This window comes from Hyperoodon ampullatus (assembly GCF_949752795.1).
Source record: "Hyperoodon ampullatus genome assembly, chromosome: X".
NCBI classification, from domain to species: domain Eukaryota; kingdom Metazoa; phylum Chordata; class Mammalia; order Artiodactyla; family Ziphiidae; genus Hyperoodon; species Hyperoodon ampullatus.
Window position 1 is genome coordinate 7721702 of NC_136913.1, and position 27888 is coordinate 7749589.

The window sequence follows — 27888 nt, forward strand, 5'->3', positions numbered from 1 at the left end:
TTGTATTTCTATTTCTCTAGGAGGTGGGTCAAAAAGGATCTTGCTGTGATTTATGTCATAGAGTGTTCTGCCTGTGCTTTCCTCTAAGAGTTTTATTGTGTCTGGTCTTATATTTAGGTCTTAAATCCTTTTTGAGTTTGCTTTGTGTATGGTGTTAGGGAGTGTTCTAATTTCATTCTTTTACATGTAGCTGTCTAGTTTTCCCAGCATCACTTATTGAGGAGGCTGTCTTTTCTCCATTGTATATCCTTGCCTCCTTTATCAAAGATAAGGTGACCATATGTGTGTGGGTTTATCTCTGGGCTTTCTATCCTGTTGCATTGATCTATATTTCTGTTTTTGTGCCAGTATCATACTGTCTTGATTACTATAGCTCTGTAGCATAGTCTGAAGTCAGGGAGCCTGGTTGTTTGAGCTCTGTTTTTTCCCTCAAAATTGCTTTGGCTATTTGGGGTCTTTGGTGTCTCCATACAAATTTTAAGATTTTTTGTCCTAGTTCTGTTAAAAAAAAAAAAAAAAAAAAGCCATTGGTAATTTGACAGGGATTTCACTGAATCTGTAGATTGCTTTGGGAAGTATAGTCATTTTCACAATATTGATTCTTCCAATCCAAGAGCAGATGGTATATGTCTCCATCTGTTTGTGTCATCTTTGATTTCTTTCATCAGTGTCCTATAGTTTTCTGAGTACAGGTCTTTTACCTCCTTTGGTAGGTTTCTTCCTAGGTATTTAATTGTTTTTGTTGCAGGGGTGAATGGGATTGTTTCCTTAATTTCTCTTTCTGATCTTTCGTTTTTGGTGTATAGGAATGGCAGAGATTTCTGTGCATTAATTTTGTATCCTGCAACCATACGAAATTCATTCATTAGTTCTAGTAGTTTTCTGGTGGCATCTTTAGGACTGTCTATGTATAATATCATGTCACCTGCAAACAGAGACAGTTTTACTTCTTCTTTTCTGATTTGGATTCCGTTTATTTCTTTTTCTTCTCTGATTGCTGGGACTAAAACTTCCAAAACTATGTTGAATAAGAGTGATGAGAGTGGACAGACTTGTCTTGTTCTCTTTGATCTCTTCAGTGATCTCTTGGTTATTTAGTAACGTAGTGTTTAGCCTCCATGTGTCTGTGGTTTTTATGTTTTTTCCCCTGTAATTTATTTCTAATCTCATAGTGTTGTGGTTGGAAAAGATGCTTGATATGATTTCAATTTTCTGAAATTTACCAAGGCTTGGTTTGTGACCCAAGATGTGATCTGTCCTGGAGAATGTTCCATGTGTACTTCAGAATAAAGTGTATTCTGCCACTTTTGGGTGAAATGTTCTAAAAATATCAATTAAATCTAGCTGGTCTATTGTGTCATTTAGAGCTTGTGTTTCCTTGTTAATTTTCTGTCTGGATGATCTGTCTCTTGGTGTAAGTGAGGTGTTAAGGGTCCCCCACTATTACTGTGTTACTGTCGATTTCCTCTTTTATAGCTGTTAGCATTTGCCTTACGTATTGAGGTGCTGCTATGTTGGGTGCATATATATTTATAACTGTTACATCTTCTTGGATTGATCCCTTGATCATTATGTAGTATCCTTTCTTGTCTCTTGTAACATTCTTTCTTTTAAAGTCTATTTTATCTGATATGAGTATTGCTACTCCAGCTTTCTTTTGATTTCCATTTGCATGGAATATCTTTTTCCATCCCCTCACTTTGTCTGCATGTGTCCCTAGGTCTGAAGTGGGTCTCTTGTAGGCAGCACATATAAATATGGGTCTTGTTTTTGTATCCATTCAGTGAGCCTGTGTCTTTTGGTTGGAGCATTTAATCCATCCATGTTGAATGTAATTATCGACATGTATGTTCCGATGACCATTTTCTTAATTGTTTTGTGTCTGCGGGTCCTTTTTTTCTCTTGTGTTTCCCACTTAGAGAAGTTCCTTTAGCATTTGTTGTAGAGCTGGTTTGGTGGAGCTGAATTCTCTTAGCTTTTGCTTGTCTGTAAAGCTTTTGATTTCTCCACTGAATCTGAATGAGATCCTTGCCGGGTAGAGTAACCTTGGTTCTAAGTTCTTCCCTTTCATCACTTTAAATATATCACGCCACTCCCTTCTGGCTTGCAGAGTTTCTGCTGAGAAATCAGCTGTTAACCTTATGGGAGTTCCCTTGTATTTATTTGTTGTTTTTCCCTTGCTGCTTTCAATAATTTTTCTTTGCCTTTAGTTTTTGCCAATTTGATTACTATGTGTCTTGGCGTGTTTCTCCTTGGGTTTATCCTGCCTGGGATTCTCTGCGCTTCCTGGACTTGGGCGGCTATTTCCTTTCCCATGTTAGGGAAGTTTTCGAGTATAATCTCTTCAAATATTTTCTCTAGCCCCTTCTCTCTCTCTTCTCCTTCTGGGACCCCTCTAATGTGAATGTTGGTGCGTGTAATGTTGTCCCAGAGGTCTCTTAGGCTGTCTTCATTTCTTTTCATTCTTTTTTCTTTATTCTGTTCTGCGGCAGTGAATTCCACCATTCTGTCTTCCAGATCACTTATCTGTTCTTCTGCCTCAGTTATTCTATTGATTCCTTCTAGTGTAGTTTTCATTTCAGTTATTGTATTGTTCATCTCTGTTTGTTTGTCCTTTAATTCTTCTAGGTCTTTGTGAAACATTTCTTGCATCTTCACTATCTTTGACTCCATTCTTTTTCTGGAAGGTTGCCTATCTCCACTTCATTTAGTTGTTTTTCTGGGGTTTTATCTTGTTCCTTCCTCTGGTACATAGCCCTCTGCCTTTTCATCTTGTCTATCTTTCTGTGAATGTGGTTTTTGTTCCACAGGCTGCAGGACTGTAGTTCTTCCTGCTTCTGCTGTCTGCCCTCTGGTGGGTGAGGCTATCTAAGAGGCTTGTGCAGGCTTCCTGATGGGAGGGACTGGTGGTGGGTAGAGCTGGGTGTTGCTCTGGTGGGCAGTAAAACTTTAATCTGCTTGACTGCTGATGGGTGGGGCTGAGTTCACTCCCTGTTTGTTGTTTGGCCTGAGGCCATCCAGCACTGGAGGCCACAGGCTCTTCGGTGGGGCTAATGGCGGACTCTGGGAGGGCTTATGCCGAGGAGCACTTCCCCGAACCTCTGCTGCCAGGGTCCCTGCAGTGAGCCACAGCTCCTCCCCGCCTCTGCAGGAGCCCCTGCAACACCAGCAGGTAGGTCTGGTTCAGTCACCTATGGGGTCACTGCTCCCTCCCCCTGGGTCCGGATGCGCACACTACCGTGTGTGCCTTCCAAGAGTGGAGTCTCTGTTTTCCCCAGTCCTGCAATCAAATACAGCTAGCCTTCAAAGTCTGATTCTCTGGGATTCCTCCTCCCATTGTCAGACCCCTAGGTTGGGAAGCCTGACGTGGGGCTCAGAACCTTCACTCCAGTGGGTGGACTTCTGTGGTATAAGTGTTCTCCAGTCTGTGAGTCACCCACCCAGCCGTTATGGGATTTGATTTTACTGTGGTTGCGCCCCTTGTACCATCTCATTGTGGCTTCTCCTTTGTCTTTGGATGTGGGGTATCTTTTTTGGTGAGTGCCAGTGTCTTCCTGTTGCTGACTGTCCAGCAGTTAGTTGTGATTCAGGTGCTCTCGCAAGAGGGAGTGAGTGCATGTCCTTCCACTCTGCCATCTTCTCACCAAATCCAAATGTTTTTAAAACAAGCTTTGTATGGATGGAGTGGGTGGGATATATATGTTGTCAAGCAAATCTTAACCCCAAACTTAATTTTTTTCCAGTTTCTGTTTTCCCACTTTCTTTATCCAATATTCTTTTTCCATCCCTTAATGATCCCTCAGACTTATTTCACAACTTCCCAGTTACTTTCAAACTCAATGCACATTGCACCTGTTGCCCTTTCCCCAGCATCGGCTTGACCTGTGCTTCGGGGAGCTACAGGGGGCCAGACGGTGTTCCACTCTTCTGCTCTTTGTCCCACTCTAAGCACTCGAAATTGAGACAAGGGGCCTTGCATGTCTCTCTGACATCTTTTTCTTCTCCCACTTCTAAGCTGTAGATTCTCCACTCACTGCAGTGAGCTTCTTCTTTGACTCAGGGTTTCTCTGCTACCTCATGCCAACTTTAGGAACCCCTCTGGTGTTGACCTTCTCTGTGCAGTATGGTGTGCTCACTCCCATGCAGAATCCTCTCGTCTACAGCCTCATTAAAGCATGGTTTTTCTTACCCTCCTTGTCACTGACCCCCCCCCAAGTGAAGCCTCTTCTTAATTGCCTGTCTGTCCAGTGGTTAAGACTCCGTGCTTCTACCGCAGGGGGCGTGGGTTCGATCCCTGGTCAGGGAACTTTTACTCCCAGCAGTGCCTCCCTGGGCGGATCCTGAGCAAACCCAGGTCCCGTCAGCATGGACGTAGCCCCAGGTTCTCCTGAAGCCCAAATCCTAGCGAGTACTAGGGAGACTGAACTCCTGTTGCACGGAAGCTGGCCCTTCTAGTCCCAAAGCAGAAGCCCTGGCAGGACGTGTAACTCACTTTAGATATTTAATAAGAGCATTACACTGGTAATAAAACAACAGACACAGAAAACAAACTTAGAGTTACCAAAGGGGAAGGGACAAATTAGGAGTTTGGGATTAACATATGCACACTACTCTATATAAAACAGATACTCAACAAGCTTCTACTCTATAGCACAGGGAACTCTACTCAATATTCTGTGATAACCTATAAGGGAAAAGAATCTGAAAAAATATATATATGTGAAACTGCATCACTGTGCCGTGTACATCTGAAACTAACACAACATTGTAAATCAACTATACTCCAATAAAAAATTAATTAAAAAACAGAACAAAACGATGAGCTTTTCCATTGCCTAGGACAATCCACTCATATTCCTAGACCTTTGTCAACAGCAGTCTGGCACAAATGCCAACAGTAACAGCATTCAGCAGAATCAAATGAGAATCCTATCAATGTCACTGTGTTTACACTGTTCCTATTTAATTGCATATGTTACAGCGAAATGAGTATTGTGGTCAAAGAAAGCAAATGTAAAAATGTTTCAATAAACTTTACATCACTGTACAAGCCCAAAGCTGGGTTTAATGCGGTGGCGGAATGCTTTCAGCAGCATCATAAAGCAGATGTCTGAAACTGCTGCAAAGTCCAACTTGGCTTACAATCCGAAGTCTTAACCCAACAAAAAAAGATTTAATGTTTCAGAAAACTTTTCCAAACCAGAAGAGAGACCCTGACCATCCTGATTAGTTGTTGAACAGGTCACTAATTATTTTACTTGGATATTAAAAGAACAAAATGTTTATGGAGTAGTACAATTTGATTGGATAACTTTACCCTGGGACAATCTGCTTTGATGACTGCTAACGCTAACTATTTAGGCTTACCTTTATATTATTATTATGGCCAAGGTCATAACTGAGAGGTTGATTACAAATGCCAAGAAAGCAACATCGACCGTTCTCTTTCGGGGGCTGCGGTCAGTGGGATGGCTCGGAGTATACCATTATTGCATTGCTAGTGTTGGTCTAGTGCCAGCACCACTTAACTTCTTGCATATGGTGCCAAGCACCAGACTTCTCTGCCTTGATACCCCACTGTGTTGAGACCGTTGACCAGGTTTTATTCATCACTTTATGAAACATCCATATAACTGTCCTGACTGAAACTTCTATTTTTCTCTAAATTCGTTTCCAGTCATCTTTGAGGGGATGCCAACATTCACCTTCTCCAATTCAGCTTGAAGTATTCAAACAACAACGGAACTTGGAAGATGGTGAGTTCATAATACAATAATTGAGTTTTGTGCTTTTCTCTCTCATCCACAATGGGTCAGAAGCATCTCCCTACATAATGCCGCTCCTTACAAGATCCTAATTACGTTCGGGACTTCAGAGCCTTGTACAGCAACTGCCTGTCATCTTACAGTAAAACACTATGTACAAAGCATTATGCAACACGGACACCCCTCAGAGAGGCTGCACACCAGCTTCTAACACCCTTTGTTTCTTTGAACAGATTGGACATAAGTGAACATTCTTTGCCTTCTTCTCAATCCACATAGTATATGTTTCATAACTTTCATGAATGTTTTCAAAATGACTAAAACAAATTAAATACAGATAACTGCTTTGCCATGAAGGCTTGAAGACACGGATCTTTTGACTTTTGCCAATAATAAAAATAATAGGCTGCTGGGAGAAGGCTCCAATTGAAGATTTTCAATGATGCATTAAAAGTAGTTTTGGCAAAAACTGTAAAATTGAATACATATCTATCTCTCAATAAGCAACTCGTTAACATCTGTAGTCATAAGATAAAAAGTTAACTGTCATTAATTTTGCATTTGAGTGTATGAATTTGATTAGAGATAGTCTTTTTACAAGATTAAAAAGCTCCATAGATAGTATCGAATTCTCCTTCACTAAAGTCACTTGAGGGCAATTATCCAGAATTTATTATGACAAGTGAAGGAACTGTGACCTAGGGACACTAAAAGACTGCCTAGTGGCACATGGAGCTACAGCCAGCTTTGGAGCATTCTTTCTCCTTCTTTCCAGTAGAGTTTGTACTCTTAGATCTTATCATTCAAGAGAACATCTGCAAAGGATAGTCCTTTCAAATGGTAGGATAGAAGAACAAACAACATGCAAGGAAGGCCTTTCACACGAAGACTGTGTAAAATGCCATCATGCAGATGATCCTGGCAGATTGCATGATTGACCTTTATGATACGACAAAAAATATAACGACGGGTGAGTCTAGGCTATATTTTTGTAGGAACAGTAACTTTGAATAGCTATGTGCTAACACTGGCAAACACAGGGCTAAGACCTTTACTTTTAATGTCTCAGCCATGTGAAGTTAAAACATTACCTCTTCTTACAGATGAAGAAACAGAGGATGTTCAATGATTTGCCCCAAATTATAGAGCTAGTGAGGTCCAAAGCTGGGATTCAAATCCAGATCTCCCTCAATCACTACAACTCTGCGTAATAGTTAAGAAAAAAATTATCTATGGGCAAAGAGCACATGAAAAGATGCTCAACATCGCTAATTATTAGAGAAATGCAAATCAAAACTACAATGAGGTGTCACCTCACACTGATCAGAATGGCCATCATCAAAAAATCTACAAATAACAAATGCTGGAGAGGGTGTGGAGGAAAGGGAACCCTCCTACACTGTTGGTGGGAATGTAAATTGATACAGCCACTATGGAGAACAGTATGGCGGTTCCTTAAAAAACTAAAAATAGAACTACCATATGACCCAGCCATCCCACTCCTGGGCATAGATCAGGAGAAAATCATAACTTGAAAAAAACATGCACCCCAACGTTCATTGCAGCACTATTTACAATAGCACAGACATGGAATCAACCTAAATGTCCATCAACAGAGGAATGAATAAAGATGTGGTACATCTATACAATGGAATAGTACTCAAGCATAAAAAAAGAATGAAATAATGCCATTTGTAGCAACATGGATGGACCTAGAGATTATCATACTAAGTGAAGTAAATCATAGAGAAAGACAAGTACCATATGATATCATTTCTATGTGGAATCTAAAAAAAATGATACAAATGAACTTACGTACAAAACAGAAACAGACTCACAGACTTCAGAAACAAACTTGTGGTTACTGAAGGGGAGAGGTCAGGAGACGGGTGGATTAGGAGTTTGGGATTAACATCTACACACTACTATATATACAACACACAACCCTCAAGGACCTACTGTACAGCACAGGGAACTCTAGTCACTATTTTCTAAAAACCTATATGAGAAAAGAATCGGTAAAGTAATGGATATATGTATCTGTATAACTGAATCACTTTGCTGTACACCTAAAACTAACGCTGCATTGTAAATCAGCTATACTCCAATATAAAATAAAGATTAAATTACAAAAGAAAAGAAAAAATAATCTGAGAATGTTTACATCTCAGTTACCTTTAATCTGAATTTATTCTTGCATTGTTGCAATTTGATCCTGTAGGCCTTGGGACTTCACTCTACTGCTTTAATAGACATTAAGAGACAAACAAATGCTGATACTAACAAGCTGACTAGAGTACCCCAGTGAGATGAACAACTGCAGTTTCACTGGTTTCCATCTGTCCTGGGAGAACAGGCCTTTTCAGCATCTACGTTTTAAATAAGGCAGATATAGCACAGATATAGTTCTCTGTGGATAGCAGAGAACTCTACTCAGTATTCTGTAACAACCTATATGGGAAAAGAATCTGAAAAAGAATGGATATATGTATAACTGAATCACTTTGCAGTACACCTGAAACTAACACAACATTGTAGATCAACTATACTCCAATATAAAATAAAAATTAAAAATACTAGATAAACAAGGACCTACTGTATAGCACAGGGAACTATATTAATTATTTTCCATTATAGGTTCTTACAAGATAATCTGAAAAAATAACTGAAACTTTGCTGTACACCTGCAACTAGCACAATATTGCAAATCAACTACACTTCAATAAAAAAAGTTATAAGAACAACAACAACAAAAGGCAGCTCTGTAATCTTCGTTAAGCCACGTGCATTTATTTTCTTGTGGCAACTGCTTTCTGGGAACAAATCCCCTTCTCTGGAATCACCCAACATAAAGCTCTAATTTCAGTAGTATTGTTGTTGTTGGATTTCTACAGGTGTGGCCTTTTCTCATCTGTTACATTCTTGTGTCTTATTTTGGTATTCTTTTCCATGCCAACAGCATGGAAGTCAAGTTAGTCACAGTTTAGTCACCTGGGAAACCCTACGTTTCAAGCAACAGGTATCTTCCTTTCATTTTGGGGATGGAGTGAAGTGCTGGTATGGAGCTAAGGTTCTACAATAGATGGTCCTCTGGCTCCAGTCCCTTCCTTCTTGCTGTATCCACGCATTTCGTTTGCTATATAACCTTGCAGGCCTCTCATTGTGACTCCAGGCTCACTCGTGGGAATGGGTTTGGCCAATGGCATGTCAGCTAACGTGACAAAGACAGAGGCTTGAAAAGCATGTGGGCAACTGGGCCCACCCTTCTGCCTTCACCTCTGCAATCCCCTGGAGAACATGCTGGAGCTAGACTGCAGGAGAAAGCTGTCCAGCAGCGGAGATGCCCCAGTTACCAGCCTGAGCTGCGAGGGAGCCTAACCAAGATCAGCAGGTTAGCTGACCCCCCAGCTGACTCCAGATGCACAAACAGTAAGAACTAGACCTGTATGGGGATGAGTCCTGGTTCGGCTTCTCTATCTTCACTTCTCACTGTCTCCCCTTCCTCACTCAACTCTCTAGCCAGGCTTAATTAGACGAGATCTCCCACTGCACCCTGCCACCTTCTGTCTCTATAGGTGTGCTTAACGTGGCTGTCTGGTATGCCTTTACTGTACTGATAGGTACCCAGTCTCTTTCAGGACTTAGTGATCACTTGCCCCAAGACCTTTTGGTTGTACCATTTCTGCCCTCTCTATGCTCTCTACCTACTCAGGCAGCTTGCCAAAGCTGTTCTCAACATTTCATGGCTTTCCCTTTCACTCCAAAATTACACATTCTTAGAAGATTTTAATAAAAGCTAAGTAAGATTTTAAGAAAAGCTTCCAAGGCTGGCTGATTAAGGAGTGAAAGGTCAGAGGGGTCAGGAGGGGAAGCTGGGAAAGGGGGATATAGGGAGGGGGACCAGTTGTTGGTATGAGGCGCTTATACTTTAGCCCCTTACAAGTGTGGGTCTTTCTGCATCACTCTTTTAATTACTCCTAAATCAAATTTCTATTTTAAGCATCATGTGCCTCAGAAGTACTTGTGCTAGGAAAGAACAGTGAGGTTACAAAAAGGTTTATATAATGAAAGCAAGGTTGGTATGGATTTATTCAAAACATATCTTTGTTCAAAAATGACTGCTATTCTATCCTATTCTACCTTGACATATTCTATTTTTTTTTTTTTTTTTTTTTTTGCGGTAGGCGGGCCTCACACTGTTGCGGCCTCTCCCGTTGCGGAGCACAGGCTCCGGACGCTCAGGCTCAGCGGCCATGGCTCACGGGCCCAGCCGCTCCGCGGCATGTGGGATCCTCCCGCACCGGGGCACGAACCCGCGTCCCCTGCATCGGCAGGTGGACTCTCAACCACTGCGCCACCAGGGAAGCCCCGACATATTCTATTTTTATTTGCTAAAGAAGCTTTCAAATTTGCTCCCCTAAAAATACATTTCTTCTTGTCCTTTGCCATGTACTTAATTCAGTTTAAACAACTGCGGGGCAAGAGGGAGTGCTTCCTCTATTATCATCTCTCTGACCAGCTACTTGCTGCTATTCTAGATCATCACATGGTCTCCGATACTGAATATCTCATGGGCCCCAGTGAGAGAGGGGTTTCTCTGTGTTTCAAATAAGGTCTAAAATTCTTCCTTTGGTATTCTTCAGCTATTCATTTTATTAAATCCTTTAAAAAATGTGAAATATATTCTGGAGACAAGATGGCAGAGTAGAAGAACATGAGCTCACCTCCTCTCATGAAAGCACCCAAATCGAAACTGCTGAACAACCAGAGACAAAAAAGACTAGGACCTACCAAAAAAGATATTCTACATCCAAAGACAGAAGAAGCCACAACAAGACAGTAGGAGGGGTGCTTTTGCCATATAATCAAATCCCATGCCCGCCAGATGGGTGACCCACAAAATGGAAAATAATTATATTGCAGAGGTTCTCTTACTGCAGTAAGAGTTCGGAGCCCCACTTCAGGCTCCCCAGCCTGGGTGTCTGGCATCAGGAGGAGGAGCCCCCAGAGCATTTGGCTTTGAAGACCAGCAGGGCTTGGGTGCAGGGGCTCCACAGGACAGGTGGAAACAGAGACTCCACTCTTGGAGGGCGCACAGAAGGTTTCCTGTGAACTGGGACCCAGGGCAAAGCAGTGACTCCACAGGAGCCTGGGTCAGACCTACCTGTGGGTCTTGGAGGGCCTCCTAGGGAGTTGGGGGTTGGCTGGGGCTCACCGTAGGGGCAAGGGCCAGAGGCCCCAGGAAATATTCATCAGCGTGAGCGCTCCCGGAGATCACCATTTTGGCACCAAGACCTTGCCCCCCCCACTGCCTGGTTCCAGTGCTGGTACACCTCAGGCCAAACAGTGAACAGCGTGGGAACACAGCCCCACCCATCAGCAGACAGTCTGCCTAAAGTCATCCTGAGCACAAAGTCTCCTCTAAATGCACCTCTTGACATGGCCCTGCCCACCAGGGGGCAGGCAACAGTCCCTCCCACCAGGAAGCCTGCACAAGCCTCTGGACCAATCTCACCCCACCAGGGTGCAGACATCAGAAGAAAGAGGAACTACAAACGTGCAGCCTGAGAAACAGAGACCACAAACACAGACAGTTACACAAAATGAGACGGCAGAGAAATATATTCCAGACAAAGGAACAAGATAAAACCCCAGAAGAACAACTAAGTGAAGTGGAGATAGGTAATCTACCTGAAAAAGAATTCAGAGTAATGAATTAAAAAAGAAAAAGCAATGCAAACACAACACTAAAGACAGTCATCAAATCACAAGAGAAGCGAACAAAAGAGGAAGGGAAGAAAAAAGACCTACAAAAACAAATCCAAAACAGTGAACAAGATGGCAATAAGAACATACATATTGATAATTACCTGAAATGTAAAAGGATTAAATACTCCAACCAAAAGACATAAACTGGCTGAATGGATACAAAAATAAATCCCGTATATATGCTGTCTACAAGAGCCCCACTTCAGATCTAGGGACACATACAGACCGAAAGTGAGAAGATGGAAAAAGGTATTCTATGAAATGGAAATCAAAAGAAAGCTGTAGTAGCAATACTCATGTCAGACAAAATAGACTTTAAAATCAAGACTGTTACAAGAGACAAAGGACGACACTATATATATACAATGATCAAAGGATCAAGCCATGAAGAGGATAAAACAATTGTAAATGTATATGTGCCCAACAAAGGAGCACCTCAGTATATAAGGCAAATGCTAACAGCCATAAAAGGAGAAAACAACAGTAACACAGTAATAGTGGGGGACTTAAACACCCCACTTACATCAATGGACAGATCATCCAGACAGAAGATCAATAAGGAAACACAGGCCTTAAATGACACATTAGACCAGATGAACTTAATTGATATTTATAGAACATTCCATCTGAAAGCAGCAGAATACACGTTCTTCTCAAAGGCACATCTAACATTCTCCAGGAGAGATCACAATGCTGAGCCACAAAGCAAGCCTCGGTGCCTCGGTAAATTTAAGAAAATTGAACTCATATTAAGGATCTTCTCTGACTACAACGCTATTAGATTAGAAATCAACTACAAAAAAAAACTGTAAAAAACACAAACACGTGGAGGTGAAACAATATGCTACCAACCAACCAATGGATCACTGAAGAAATCAAAGAAGAAATGAAAAAATATCTAGAGACAAACGAACACAAAAGCCTGATGATCCAAGACCTACGGGACACAGCAAAAGCAATTGTAAGAGGGAAGTTTATAGCAATACTATCTTACCTCAGGAAACAAGAAAAATCTCAGATAAACAACTTAACCTTATGCCTAAAGCAACAAGAGAAAGAAGAAGAGACAAAACCCAAAGTTTGTAGAAGGAAAGAAACCATAAAGATCAGAGCAGAAATAAATGAAATAGAGACAAAGAATACATAAACAAAATTGATAAACCTTTAACCAGACTCATCAAGAAAAAAAGGGAGAAGGCTCTAATCCATAAAATTAGAAATGAAAAAGTTGAAGTTACAATAGGCACCACAGAAATACAAAGGATCATAAGAGACTACTACAAGCAACTCTATGCCAATAAAATGGACAATCTAGAAGAAATGGACAAATTCGTAGAAAGGTACAATCTCCCAAGACTGAACCAAGCAGAAATAGAAAATGTGAACAGACCAATCACAAGTACTGAAATTGAAAATGTGATTAAAAAACTGCCAAGAAGGGCTTCCCTGGTGGCGCAGTGGTTGAGAGTCTGCCTGCCGATGCAGGGGACACGGGTTCGTGCCCCGGTCTGGGAGGATCCCGCGTGCCGCGGAGCGGCTGGGCCCGTGAGCCATGGCTGCTGGGCCTGCGCGTCCGGAGCCTGTGCTCCGCAACGGGAGAGGCCACAGCAGTGAGAAGCCCACGTAATGCAAAAAAAAAAAAAAAAAAAAAAAAAAACTGCCAAGAAAAGTCCAAGAGCAGATGGCTTCACAGGCGAATTCTACCAAGCATTTAGAGAAGAGTTAACACCTATCATTCTGAAACTATTCCAAAAAAATCGCAGAGGAGTGAACACCCCCAAACTCATTCTACGAGGCCACCATCACCCTGATACCAAAACCAAAGATAGCGCAAAAAAAGAAAATTACAGGCCAATATCACTGATGAATATAGATGCAAAATTCCTCAACATAATACTAGCAAACCGAACCCGACAATACAGTAAAAGGATCATACACCATGATCAAGTGGGATTCATCCCAGGGATGCAAGGATTCTTCAATATCCGCAAATCAACCAATGTGAGACACCACATTAACAAATTGAAGAATAAAAACCATATGACCATCTCAATAGATGCAGAAAAAGCTTCTGACAAAATTCAACATTCATTTATGATAAAAACTCTCCAGAAAGTGGGCACAGAGCCTCAACATAATAAAGACCATATATGACAAACCCACAGCTAATATGATACTCAACAGTGAAAAGCTGAAAGCATTTCCTCTAAGATCAGGAACCAGACAAGGAGGCCCACTCCCACCGCTTTTATTCAACATAGTTTTGGAAGTCCTAGCCACAGCCATCAGAGAAGAAAAAGAAATAAAAGGAATCCCAATTGGAAAAGAAGTAAAACTGCCACTGTTTACAGAGGACATGATACTATACATAGAAAATCCTAAAGATGCTACCAGAAAACTACTCGAGCTCATCAATGAATTTGGTAAAGTTGCAGCTTACAGAATTAATACACAGAAATCTCTTGCATTTCTATATGTTAATGATGACAGACCAGAAAGAGAAATTAAGGAAATGATCCCATTTACCATCACATCAAAAAGAATAAAATTCCTAAGAATAAACCTACCTAAGGAGCCAAAATACCTGTACTTGAAAACTATAAGATGCTGATGAAAGAAACTGAAGATGACACACACAGATGGAAAGGAATTGGAAAAATCAATATTGTCAAAATGAGTATACTACCTAAGGCAATCTACAGATTCAATGCAATCCCTATTAAATTACCAATGGCATTTTTCACAGAACTAGAACAAAAAATTTTTTAATTTGTATGGAAACACAAAAAACCCTGAATAGCCAAAGCAATCCTGAGAAAGGAAAACAGAGCTGGAGGAATAAGGCTCCTTGACTACAAAGCTACAGTCGTCAAAACAGTATGGTATTGGCAGAGAAACAGAAATATAGATCAGTGGGACAGGATAGAAAGTCCAGAAATAAACCCACACACCTATGGTCAACTAATCTATGTCAAAGGAGGCGGGAATATACAATGGAGAAAAGACAGCCTCTTCAATAAGTGTTGCAGGAAAAACTGGACAGCTACATGTTGAAGAATGAAACGAGAACATTCTCTAACACCATACACAAAAATAAACTCAAAATGGATTAAACACCTAAATGTAAGACCAGATACTATAAAACTCTTAGAGGAAAATATAGGCAGAACAATCTTTGCATAAATTGCAGCAATATCTTTTTGGATCCACCTCCTGGAGTAATGAAAATAAAAACAAAAATAAACAAATGGGACCTAATGAAACTTAAAAGCTTTTACACAGCAAAGCAAACCATAAACAAAAGGACAACCCACAAAATGGGAGAAAATATGTGCAAACAAAGCAACTGACAAAGGATTAATCTCCAAAATATACAAGCAGCTCATGCAGCTCAATATCAAAAAAACAAACAACCCAGTGAACAAATGGGCAGGAGATGTAAAGAGACATTGCTCCAAAGAAGACATACAGATGGCCAAAAAGCACATGAAAAGATGCTCAACATCACTAATTATTAGAGAAATGCAAATCAAAACTACCATGAGGTATCAGCTCACACGGCTCAGAATGGCCATCATTAAAAAGTCTACAAACCATAAATGCTGGAGAGGGTGTGGAGAGAAGGGAACCCTCCTATGCTGTTGGTGGGAATGTAAATTGGTACAACCATTATGGAGAACAGTATGGAGGTTCCTGAAAAGAACTAAAAATAGAACTATACCATATGATCCAGCAATCCCACTCCTGGGCATATATCCAGAGAAAACCATAATTTGAAAAGATACATGCACCCCAGTGTTCATTTACAATAGCCAGGGCGTGGAAGCAACCTAAATATGTCCATCGACAGAGGAGTGAATAATGAAGATTTGGTACATATACACAATGGAATAGTACTCAGACATAAAAAAGAATGAAATAATGCCATTGGCAGCAATACGCATGGACCTCGAGATGATCATACTAAGCAAAGTAAGTCAGAAAGAGAAAGACAAATACCATGTGATATCACTTCTATGTGGAATCTAAAATATGACACAAATGAACTTCTCTAAGAATCAGAAACAGACTCACATAGAGAGCAGACTTGTGGTTGCCAAGTGGGGGTGGGGGCAGGGTAGGGATGGAGTGGGAGTTTAGGACTAGCAGATGCAAACTAGTACATACAGAATGGATAAACAACAAGGGCCCATTGTATAGCACAGGGAACTGTATTCACTATCCTGTAATAACTACTCATAAAAAAGAACGAAATAATGCCATTTGCAGCAACATGGATGGACCTAGAGATTATCATACTAAGTGACGTAAGTCAGAAAGACAAGTACCATGTGATATCACTTCTATGTGGAATCTAAAAAAATGATACAAATGAACTTGTGTACAAAACAGAAACAGGCTCACAGACTTCAAAAACAAACTTATGGTTACCAAAGGGGAGAGGTTGGGGGAGGGATAGATTAGGAGTTTGGGATTAACATCTACACACTACTATATATACAATAGATAACCAACAAGGACCTACTGTACAGCACAGGGAACTCTAGTCACTATTCTCTAATAACCTTTATGAGAAAAGAATCTGTAAAGTAATGGATATACGTATCTGTATACCTGAATCACTTTGCTATACACCTGAAACTAACACAACACTGTAAATCAAGTGTACTCTAATATAAAATAAAAACTAAAATAAAAATAAAGTGACATAGACCCAAGGTTAATAACAAAAAAAATTCTGAAGTAACACTCAGAAAAGAAAACTAAATGTATGATATAATGACTAAACCATATAACTCCCACCCAGAAAGTGCTGTTAACCCCACGATCTCCCCATGTTTTTCCAGTGGTGCTACTCCCCTCCCATCCAAGAGGGAACCATCATCCTGACTTTTATTTATAGTTTTTACACCTATGTATACATCTCTAAACACAAGAGCTTTTTATCTTTAACTTATGTACAAATAGACTCATAGTGCATTCATCCTTTTGTTTCCTGATTCCTTTATGTTTGTAAGAGTCGTCCATGTGGTTTGCTAGAGATCAATAATTTTCAATGCTATTTGGCCTGTTATTTTTCCTAGCACAGTACGAGTGAGTGCTACCATCTTCTTGGTTACGAAAGACAAGCCAATAAATATTGTGTACTCTTTCCTCGAAATTTAAACTCAGAAATGCAATCGATCTGAAAACAGTCACCAAACAGAGAAGTCAATAGGGCGTGCGATACTCACTCACAACATTGGCTTGTCCGGTGAATATGGTGTACTGGAGCTCGTAGGAAACCACACTGAATTCGTCATCGGAGGTCCAGTGAACGGTGATGGTGTCATAGGAAGCCGTGCAGAGCTCTTCTCTAATTGTGGGAGGGTTGGGAGCTGTGGGGAGAAAGACGGTCATCAGCAGAGAAGCAGACACCTCTGGGGTACATTTCAAAGGAGATGTTTGACAGTCAAAGCAGGCCTTTCAAAATATACCCATCAGAACTACTATCCTAGAGATGGTGATCCCAATCCAAAGAATATTTGGTTGGCTGGTTATCACTGTAATTTTTCCCAGGTACTGTGACCTCAGCCAGCCAGTGTCTTATCTGTATTTATCATGAAAGCATGTTTAGAAGGGTAAGCAAACAAGACTCTCTTATTCCTGAAAGAAAACATGTTAAACAAAAAGTAAACAAGATGAACTCTTGTCATTTCATCCCCATTGTTGGGATGGCAAACTTTTTTGGTAAAGAGCTAGATGGTGAATATTTTAGGCTTTGTGGGTCATCTGGTCTCTGTTGCAACTACTCAACTCTGCCTTTGTACCATGAAAGCGGCCAAACTGTACTCAAATAGACCTGGCCAGGTTCCAGGAGAACTTTATTTACAAAATCAAGTGAGGACCAGATTTGGCATGAGAGCCAAAGTTAGCCAACCTCTGAGCTACAAGATGCACGTATTTTTATATTCAGGCGCCCAAATGAAAAAATACTGATGTTTGTTATCCCATAACATATCAGTCAGATAACTGTTTGAAAATTTTCTTTCATTACATGTTTTGATACCTTATAAAAATGTATTAGTGTGATTCTGTTCTCTTCTCATTTTTCAGTTGATAGGTGATATTTCAAATTAAGAACATGATTGCCAATCAATCATATGTAAGAAATTCGTTTTCCTTCCTCAAGAAAAACAGGGGGCTTCCCTGGTGGCGCAGTGGTTGAGAGTCCGCCTGCCGATGCAGGGGACACGGGTTCGTGCCCCAGTCCGGGAGGATCCCACATGCCGCAGAACGGCTGGGCCCGTGAGCCATGTCTGCTGAGCCTGCGCGTCCAGAGCCTGTGCTCCGCAATGGGAGAGGCCACAACAGTGAGAGGCCCGTGTACCGCAAAAAAAAAAAAAAGAAAAAAAGAAAAACAGGATTCCTTGGCACTTGATTAACTTATCGTTGGGGAAGGCTGCTGTTTTATGTCTTGAACGTATTCTGGAGCAGAGAAGTCTAAATCCTACCCAAATGATGATTTTCAGTTGACTTCTACTGGATTGATTTCAATAACTGGTTTTATGAGACGAGTTTGTGAGCAAGAAAAAGCCTAGGCAGTGAGTGCTTTGCACTGGCAATAATATTTTAGAGCAGGAGCTGGCAAGCTATGGCTATGGGCCAAATCTGGCCCACTGCCTGTTTTTGTAAATAAAGTTTTATTGGAACACAGCCAGGCTCATTCATTTATGGACTGTCTCTGGCTGCCTTTGTGCAATAGCAGAATTGAGTAGTTGCAACCATATGTCCTGCAAAGACTAAAATATTTACCATCTGGCCCTTTACAGTCAGAGTTTGCCGAGCCCTGGTTTAAAGCGTCGATCCAGGCCTTTTTTTCCATTCTTCTGTACACCAGAACCTAACTTCAAAAGGAGAAATATATCTGCATCCGACAGATGAGGAGCGACATTTGCTTACACTATTAGAGAATTCTTTCCTGCTTGAAACTTTGATTAGGATGGATGAGTCCTAAAGAAACCCGAAGAGGGAGGAAAGCTTATGAAAATGGTAAAATTTAAAACTTCACTTGTTTTAGTACTCTGCACTTTGCCACTTGACGATACATGTAGGACAAATATCGTACTAAGCAAGTAACTTTTATATCTGTGGCATAAAGTCAGTTAGCCCAGCTTAGTCTATTGATTATTGAATTCCACAGACATTATTGTGGCAGGCGCTGCATTACAGTGTGCAATAAGGGATCCTACTCAGCCATAAAATGAAATAATGCCATGTGCCGTGGACTTAGAGATTATCACATTAAGCGAAGTAAGGCAGGCAGAGAAAGACAAATACCATATGATATCACTTACATGCAGAATCTAAAATATGGCACAGATATCTCTGAAACAGAAACAGACTCACAGACATAGAGAACAGACTTGTGGTTACCAGGGGGAAGGAGGGTGGGGGAGGGAGGAATTCGGAGTTTGGGACTAGCAGATGCAAACTATTATATATAGAATGGATAAACAACAAGGTCCTACTGTATAGTACAGGGAACATATTCAATATCCTGTGATAAACCATCATGGGAAAGAATACGAAAAAGAGTATATTGGGTTGGCCAAAAAGTTTGTTCGGGTTTTGCCGTAAGCTTGTGTACACTATATATATGTATACCTGAATCGCTTTGCTGTACACCTGAAACTACCGCAAAATTGTAAATCGCCTATACTTCAACAAAGTAAATTTAAAAAAAGGGATAACTTGAAAAAGAAAGTTGTGCATTAAGATAGAAGGGCTCTACAGAGCCCTTAAAGCATTCTTTCTGGAATATGACTTTATACATCTGTCTCCTGAAGTATCCACATGCACGATTTAGTGTCATCAAAAACAGAAATATAGATCAATGGAACAGGATAGAAAGCCCAGAGATAAACCCACGCATATATGGTCACCTTATCTTTGATAAAGGAGGCAGGAATGGACAGTGGAGAAAGGACAGCCTCTTCAATAAGTGGTGCTGAGAAAACTGGACAGGTACATGTAAAAGAATGAAATTAGAACACTCCCTAACACCATACATAAAAATAAACTCAAAATGGATTAAAGACCTAAATATAAGGCCAGACACTATAAAACTCTTAGAGGAAAACGTAGGCAGAACACTCTGTGACATAAATCACAGCAAGATCCTTTTGGACCCACCTCCTAGAGAAATGGAAATAAAAACAAAGATAAACAAATGGGACCTAATGAAACTTCAAAGCTTTTGCACAGCAAAGGAAACCATAAACAAGACCAAAAGACAACCCTCAGAATGGGAGAAAATATTTTCAAACGAAGCAACTGACAAAGGATTAATCTCCAAAATATACAAGCAGCTCATGCAGCTCAATATCAAAAAAAAAACCAAACAACCCAATCCAAAAATGGGCAGAAGACCTAAACAGACATTTCTCCAAAGAAGATATACAGATTGCCAACAAACACATGAAAGGATGCTCAGCATCGCTAATCATTAGGGAAATGCAAATCAAAACTACAATGAGGTATCACCTCACACCAGTCAGAATGGCCATCATCAAAAAATTTACAAACAATAAATGCTGGAGAGGGTGTGGAGAAAAGGGAACCCTCTTGCACTGTTGGTGGGAATGTAAATTGATACAGCCACTGTGGAGAACAGTATGGGAGGTTCCTTAAAGAACTAAAAATAGAATTACCATACGACCCAGCAATCCCACTACTGGGCATATACCCAGAGAAAACCATAATTCAAAAAGAGTTATGTACAACAATGTTCATTGCAGCTCTATTTACAATAGCCAGGACATGGAAGAAACCTAAGTGTCCATCAACAGATGAATGGATAAAGAAGATGTGGCACATATACACAATGGAATATTACTCAGCCATAAAAAGAAATGAAATTGAGTTATTTGTAGTGAGGTGGATGGACCTGGAGTCTGTCATACAGAGTGAAGTAAGTCCAAAAGAGAAAAACAAATACCGTATGCTAACATATATATATGGAATCTAAGAAAAAAAAAACGTTCTGAAAAACCTAGGGGCAGGACAGGAATAAAGATGCAGACATAGAGAATGCACTTGAGGATGGGGGAGGGGGAAGGGTAAACTGGGACGAAGTGAGAGAGTGGCATGGACATATATACACTACCAAACGTAAAATAGATAGCTAGTGGGAAGCAGCCGCAAAGCACAAGGAGATCAGCTCAGTGCTTTGTGACCACCTAGAGGGATGGGATAGGGAGGGAGGGAGACCCAAGAGGGAGGAGATATGGGAATATATGTATACGTGTAGCTGATTCACTTTGTTATACAGCAGAAGCTAACACAACATTGTAAAGCAATTATACTCCAATAAAGATGTTAAAAAGAACAGATAGAAAGCTTGGAAATAGACCCATGATACATAGAACTTGACGTACAAAAAAGGCAGCACCACAAAGCTGGCAAAGCCATCTTCATGAGGAAAGAATAGATTGCTTAGAAATTATGTTGATAAAACTGGTTCACAATACGAAGAAAAATTCAGTTAAATCCCTACCTTACACTAAATACAAAGGTAAGCTTCAGATAGCTTAAAGATATAAATGGAAAAGTAAAACAATGAGGCTAATGGAAGAAGCAGGAGAATATCTTTGTGACTTCGGATGGGGAAAGGTTTCTTAAACAAGATCCAAAAATACAAAATGTAAATCACTAAGATGTATCCTTTAAATATCTTACAATTTTATTTGTCGATTATACCTCAATAAAGCTGAAATTTTTTTAAACATGAAAAAATGGTAGAATTTATTAGTGGAAAAAAAAGATTTAGTGCCATGTGCTGTGACTTGGATAAATAAGTGATACTGATCGAGAGACACCTTCCATGGAGGAGGCCCAGCTGCATCATAAAACATGCTTATTACTGTCCGTGTGGTCCCTGTTAGTGTGGGATCACCCTGCATGGATCAGCGGAGAAATATTTATTCTCCCATCATGTAAACAGTTCATTAAATTATTTCTCCATCAACCATCGTAGAAAGATTTGGTTCTTTCTGCACTGCAATATATGATTAAATATAAAGAACACTGTGTTTGAAATAGGCAGGTAGCTGGGAGACACATGGCAGGGGCTGTAATGAGGGAGGGAATGTCACCTCTCTGGGTTATTCACTTGACATACCATTTAGAGGCATGTCAGAGGCGAAAAAAAAAAATCTTGTTTTCACAGCCAGGCAGACTAACCCTGTTTTGATTATAAACCCAATGGGTTTGTCCTGAAAAGTCAATATCCAATTTACAGTAAATGGGAACAGCAGCATGCTGCCAGTTTCAATATTCAGGCAACTGGTATACCAGAACTGTTACGTTCTTGCCCCTGTCATAAACAGGACACAAGAAATGGTGGGCTAATACTCCACAAACACTTCATTTCCTGCTTACGAATGTCTGATAAACTATTTGGGCTTGGCAATATCAGCCAAGCATTGTATGTTATGGCCAGGATCGATGTTATGTCTAGAAATGGTCCAAATTTGTATCGGAGGGTGACAGCTAAGAAGGCGTAAGAGCAGGTACCCCATATGGTCTTTAGTTTAGCATAAACAGCCATCGGGATGATATATGGTGTACACTCTGCAAGTCAGTGCAAACTACTTTCACAATTTCCCCTGCAGTCAGTACTCTGGCATTCACATAGAGATGAGAATGGGCATACGTTATGGAAACACTATTAAACAATTTTGGGGACATGGGAAGGACATTCCAGACAATAAGATACTGATTTTGTGCAGAATGGCCACGTGCCCGGCCAAACATTTTTCAGTCTTGTCTGCCCTTGGGCGTGACCTTAGGACATGGATCTAGCCCACAAGACACAAGTGGAAGTTTGCTAGATGGATCTTCTGAGCAAGCTTTTGGGTTTCCTCATAAACAGACTTGGCTGACAGAGCTTTTGGCCATCCTTTCCCATCTGTCCCTCTTTTTGTCTGTAACTTGGGCATAACGCTTGGAGGTGGAGTAGTTATGCAGTCATGTGGCAAGACAATGAAGACGGCCGAGCACAAAAAGAGAAAGAGCCTGCGGTCCGAAGTCGTCACTGAACTGCTGCCCAGCCCTGGACAGCAACAGAAGCCTCTGTTCTCCTGTTACTGTGACAGTTACACTGTCTGATGGGTTTAGGCACTGCTAACTGGATTTTCTGTTGCTGTGACCACACTCATTCCCAAATGATATAAGAAAACAGGAGATTTTTAATAGGATGCCATCATAAAAAGCATCTCAGCCCGAGAAAGGCTCACCTGCATGGTCCAACACAGTAGCCACGAGCTCCGTGTGGCTCTTTACATTTCACTTTAAAGTGAAACCAAAGTAAAAACTCACTAACCACATTTCAGAGTTTCAACACAGCCCCACGTGGCTAGCAGGTACCCTACTGGACAGTGTAGAGTGTTTCTATCATCCTAGAAAGTTCTGTGGCATAGTGTTAGCTGAGGTAAATCTCAGAGTGAAAAGCTACATTCATAAATAGTTGAAAATCGAGTTTGGTTTCCTGATGTGCTTTTTGAGTCAACTTATTTCTTCCTTCACAGGCATCGTACGGTGTGAAAGAATTACCTAAGATAAGAAGATGTTTCTGGGGTGACTCGCCTCCCTTGCAAATGCACAAAGGCTAAAACCGGCACTTCGGGTCCAGGCAAAGAAAAATACTGATCTGGGTACAGTGCTCCTCGAACATAGAAATCCTTTGCTTTCCAGCCACAGACGGTAAAAATAAACATCACCCAACGCTCCACCTCTCCCAACTGCTCCCCCACAAACACACATACACAATGCGAGTGGAGACACTGGTGCCGCGCTAAGTTAGGGATGTGGTCTCTTGAAGGTGGCACATCCTCAATTCAGTGCACAGCTGGCTTCACTGTATACGCGGAGCTTCACTGAATTCCCCGCGGCACCCGTGGCTTTGGATAACACAAATACAGTCATCTAAACAGTCCACATTCTATGAGCGAATGTGGTCAGATCTTGCCTTAGCGGTCGACGGCTAAGAAAAATTTGGAAGCGTGGTTAGGAATAGGAGGAGTAGCCAGAGGTTTCTTCTATTTTGGCTGCTTTTGTTTTTTAAGCTTGACCTCACCCCCCCACCCCCAGAAAAGTGCCTATCAGAAAGCACAGAAGTGCAACGTGGCACCAGGAATACAAGTGTGATTTTTGGGACATCTGCCATGGTGACCTTTGCCAAGATGACATTCAGTCTTTTACTAGAAAGTATGGAGGTCTTTGGAGTCTGTACAGACCTGAGCTAAATCCTAATTCTGCCTCTCCCTAGCTATCTGACCTCCAGCAAGATGGATGACCTCTGTCATTTGCAAAATGAGGATTATAATACTTTACCTCAATTCGATGTTGGGAAGATTAAACAAACGCAAAGAGTCAGAGCAGGGTAGATTCCCCATGAGAGTTAGCTGCTAAGTTTTTCTCTGCCAAGGCACTGTGAGAGTCATCTGCCTTGCTGACATGAAATGGAAAACAGCCACGCTGCCTCGTGTACCTCTCTGATGGCCAACAGAGGTATCGTGTGCTACCCACACGCCAAGAGTGTGGGAAATGGTGGTAAATATACTTTCAATGACCGAGATTCTCTTTTTGCCTCTGTCCCCAGTTTAGTCTTGGACTGTATTATTTTACTTGAAAAAAAAAACAACAACAAAGGAATACCAAAAATGTTTTACGGGAATATTAGACTTCATTCCTAAATCAGAAGCCCACACCTCATTTTAGGACACTGATCAAGTGGCAAAGTTTGTATCACTGAACGTACCCAGTATTAAAGAAAACACAAAAGACAGTACCTGTAAGGTAATCCAGACATTCTAGCAATTTCTTCTCTCGGGAAAAATCTAAGGCAAAGGTGTCAAATGTGTCGTTGAGGTTGATTTCAGGAATTAGCACCTGGGATGATGCCGTTGCCATGGAGACTCTAGAATTGAAACAAAACAACTTTTTAGAAATGTCAAGCTGGCTTTTACCATCACTGCATAGGAGTGAAAAAATAAAAGGAAAAGAAATATCATTAAAAAATCATGCTTTTTAAAAAAATTAATTAATTTATTTTTGGCTGTGTTGGGTCTTCAATTAAAAAAATGTCAAAAAATAAAACCAGTGCTTTTTTGCTTTTTTTTTTTTGTGGCACGCGGGCCTCACACTGTTGTGGCCTCTCCCGTTGCGGAGCACAGGCCCCGGACGCGCAGGCTCAGCGGCCATGGCCCACGGGCCCAGCCGCTCCGCAGCATGTGGGATCCTCCCGGACCGGGGCACAAACCCGTGTCCCCTGCATCAGCAGGCGGACTCTCAACTACTGCGCCACCAGGGAAGCCCACCAGTGCTGTTTTTACACGTGAGCCTTAAGAAAAATCTCGGAATGGCACAACAGGCAACACAATGCAAATGAGTATAAGCTACGAGAGAAGGCAGAGGAACTGGGAAAACAGCAGAATGGCTTCCTGCCTTCCTTTTTACTATCGGGGAAACAATTCCCCACGGAGGCGAAAGAATATTCGTATTTCACATTGCTGTATATGTAACTCTCTGGTCCCCGCACATCTAACCCCCCGAGAGAAGCACAGAGCTCCAGGCATCTCTTCACACATCTGTCTGGGAAACTGTTTGTTCTTTTCAGACTCAACCCTGCTCCACTTCAAAGAAGAGTCTTCCAAATTTCAAGCTGCATAAAAGGCAAAGTGAAGATTAAAAAAGAATGTTTCCAGATATTGGATTAGTTTAATCAATGACTAGCCTCTCTCTAAAATAAACATTAAAAAAGGAGTTTTTGTCAGGCTCGTTTTCATTCTCCTTGTCTTCATGTTCTTGCACCATATTCCCAGCAGATGCCATGGAAAATATACATGAGTTTTCTCACAAATTCCCCTGATGGGTCCACCATTTCTCCTCTTCATTAAGGTTGCTAGGTAGACTTCTCGTTTATAATCTATAATGCAAGCTATTGGTATGTATCGGTCTCCTGCACTGGACTCTCACGTTGATTGGGAAGGTTATTATTAATAGCAGAACATTTTGACTAATTAACAATGCAAGTGATTCTTCTAAGAACAAGAAAATTATGGGATGATGTAAACCACTTCTGAGCACATCAAACTATGCTAGACTCATAATCTTGATTTTGATATTTTAGGAAGTTCAATAAACCCCACCAAGGACCTACTATGTGCAGGATACTGTGTAGGGTACTGGGAATTTTTGAGCAAAGAAACCACCTTTAAATGATTTAGCCATAACCTAGTTACTTATTTTCTAATGAAGGGTATTGATGCTCATTTACACAAGACCATAGAGCTAGCTGGCCGCAGCCAGGAAGAGAATTCTAGGTCTGTACTCTTCCACTTAATTTAGAAAAATTTCAACCTGGTTACACTAAAAGATAGATCTCCTCTTGCATCTCTTAATGGCTCTTAAAGTTTCGGATTTTATAAAGAAATATATCTTGGCTATAAAAATTACATCTGTGGGCACATGTATACAATGGAATATTTTTCAGCCATAAAAAGGAATGAAATACTGATATATGCTATGACATGGATGAACCCTGAACGTATTATGATAAGTGAAAGAAGCCAGACACAAAAGGCCACATATTGTATGATGCACTTGTATGAAATGTCCAGAATAGGCAAATCCATAGAGACAGAAGGTAGGTCAGTGGTTGCCGGGGGCTGGGGGCAGGGGACAATGGGGAGTGATTACATAATGGGTGTGGGGTTTTCTTTTGGGGTGATGAAAATAATTTGGAACTCGATAGAGGCAGGAATTGTACAACACTGTGAATGTACTAAATGCCAATGAACTGGTCACTTTAAAATGGTTAATTTTATGTTATGCAAATTTCACTTCAATAAAAAAGTTACACCTATGAAATACTCGAAATCCTTAAAGTTTCTGTAATTGTACTTCTGCTGCATATTCAGTGCTATACAGGGAGGGAAGTAGAGAAGATAATCAACAATGTAATAATTGGAATGATACTGAGATCCATACATGAAAGTTTGAAGAGGAATAAACTCTGGAAAGAAAAGTTTCTAGTGTTTGAATGAGGGCAGAGAATCTAAATTCACCACCTGATCCTTACACCAGGAAACAGTGACAAGCAGAGTTGTGTGATTTTATTAGCTAATTACTGCACCCAAGAGAATTGGACTAATTATGACAAACAACTGCTAATTCAGACTGATGGATAAAGGGATGGTTGCTAGGCAATTTTCACAGACGGTCAAAGTGGACTTAAAAAACGCTTTCCTGGGCTTCCCTGGTGGCGCAGTGGTTGAGAGTCCGCCTGCCGATGCAGGGGACACGGGTTCGTGCCCCGGTCCGGGAAGATCCCACATGCCGCGGAGCGGCTGGGCCCGTGAGCCATGGCCATTGAGCCTGCGCGTCCGGAGCCTGTGCTCCGCAACGGGAGAGGCCACAACAGTGAGAGGCCCACGTACAGCAAAAAAAAAAAAAAACAAAAAAAAACCGCTTTCCTTATGACCTATAATCACACATACTCCTTCAAACTCAGAGAGGTCTTAGGATTCGTCACCAAATATTCAACGAATACTGACTAAGCCCTTCAAATATGTCATTTACTGAAGAGCCCAAAATATTTGCATCAATGCAGAAAGGTTCAAAGAAATGCTACAGTGCCATCTGATCTCCTTGAATAAAAATTTCAAAATGAAACCCCAGTTATTTCTGTTTCATGATGTCCAACAGGGAGAACTGCACCAAGCTATCATGAAACAAGCACCGAACTTTCTATTGTGTTTCTCTGCTGTTCCCGCATGGCATAGACCTTGTGCTCACCAGGTTAGGAGATCTCAAATGCTCTGAACAGATAATCTCAAGCTGGTACTTCCCCTGTCCAGTTGCACAAGCTTCTATTCAGGTTCATCCAAAATAGATTTCATTCCCAAGTTTCTCCTGGTTCTGTGGCCCACAAACAATTAACTAAACCATGCTTTAGTCAAGGGACACTGTTGACAATGCCTGACATCTTGATGGTGGGAACTTTGGAGAGTGGGAACAGAGAGGCTGAAAGTTCCTAAGCCTGGGAGGCAAAGACTGCCAGCAAGACTCTTTGCAGATGATTGCAGCTTTTAACACCTACACATTTTTTCTGATAGAAGGAAAGATATTTATCTTTGGCTACAATTTCAAATTCTTAATTGGACTGACAGGCAAGCAGAGATCTGCCAAATTCAACATTTTAGGCTATGTTTTTCTTCCCCAAATCCTTGTTGCCCATCTCTTGGCCTTTCAGATAAATTGCCAAAATCCACCAGGGCCATCAGCACATGCCGCTTTCTCAATTCTGTGC

The 27888-nt window shown here is 41.0% G+C and overlaps 1 protein-coding gene across 3 annotated transcripts in view; it reads right to left on the reverse strand.

The window, feature by feature from the left end:
- The window catches only part of MID1 (midline 1), a gene marked incomplete at its 5' end in the record, with an annotated part of 129577 nt that overhangs the window by 16189 nt on the left and 85500 nt on the right, over window positions 1-27888 (reverse strand). For all 3 annotated transcript variants that reach the window (XM_079727031.1, XM_079727030.1, XM_079727029.1), the window contains 2 exons: window positions 16769-16912; window positions 24368-24495. In XM_079727031.1, coding sequence (XP_079583157.1) covers window positions 16769-16912; window positions 24368-24495 — 272 coding nt within the window. The remainder of the gene's footprint in view (window positions 1-16768; window positions 16913-24367; window positions 24496-27888) is intronic.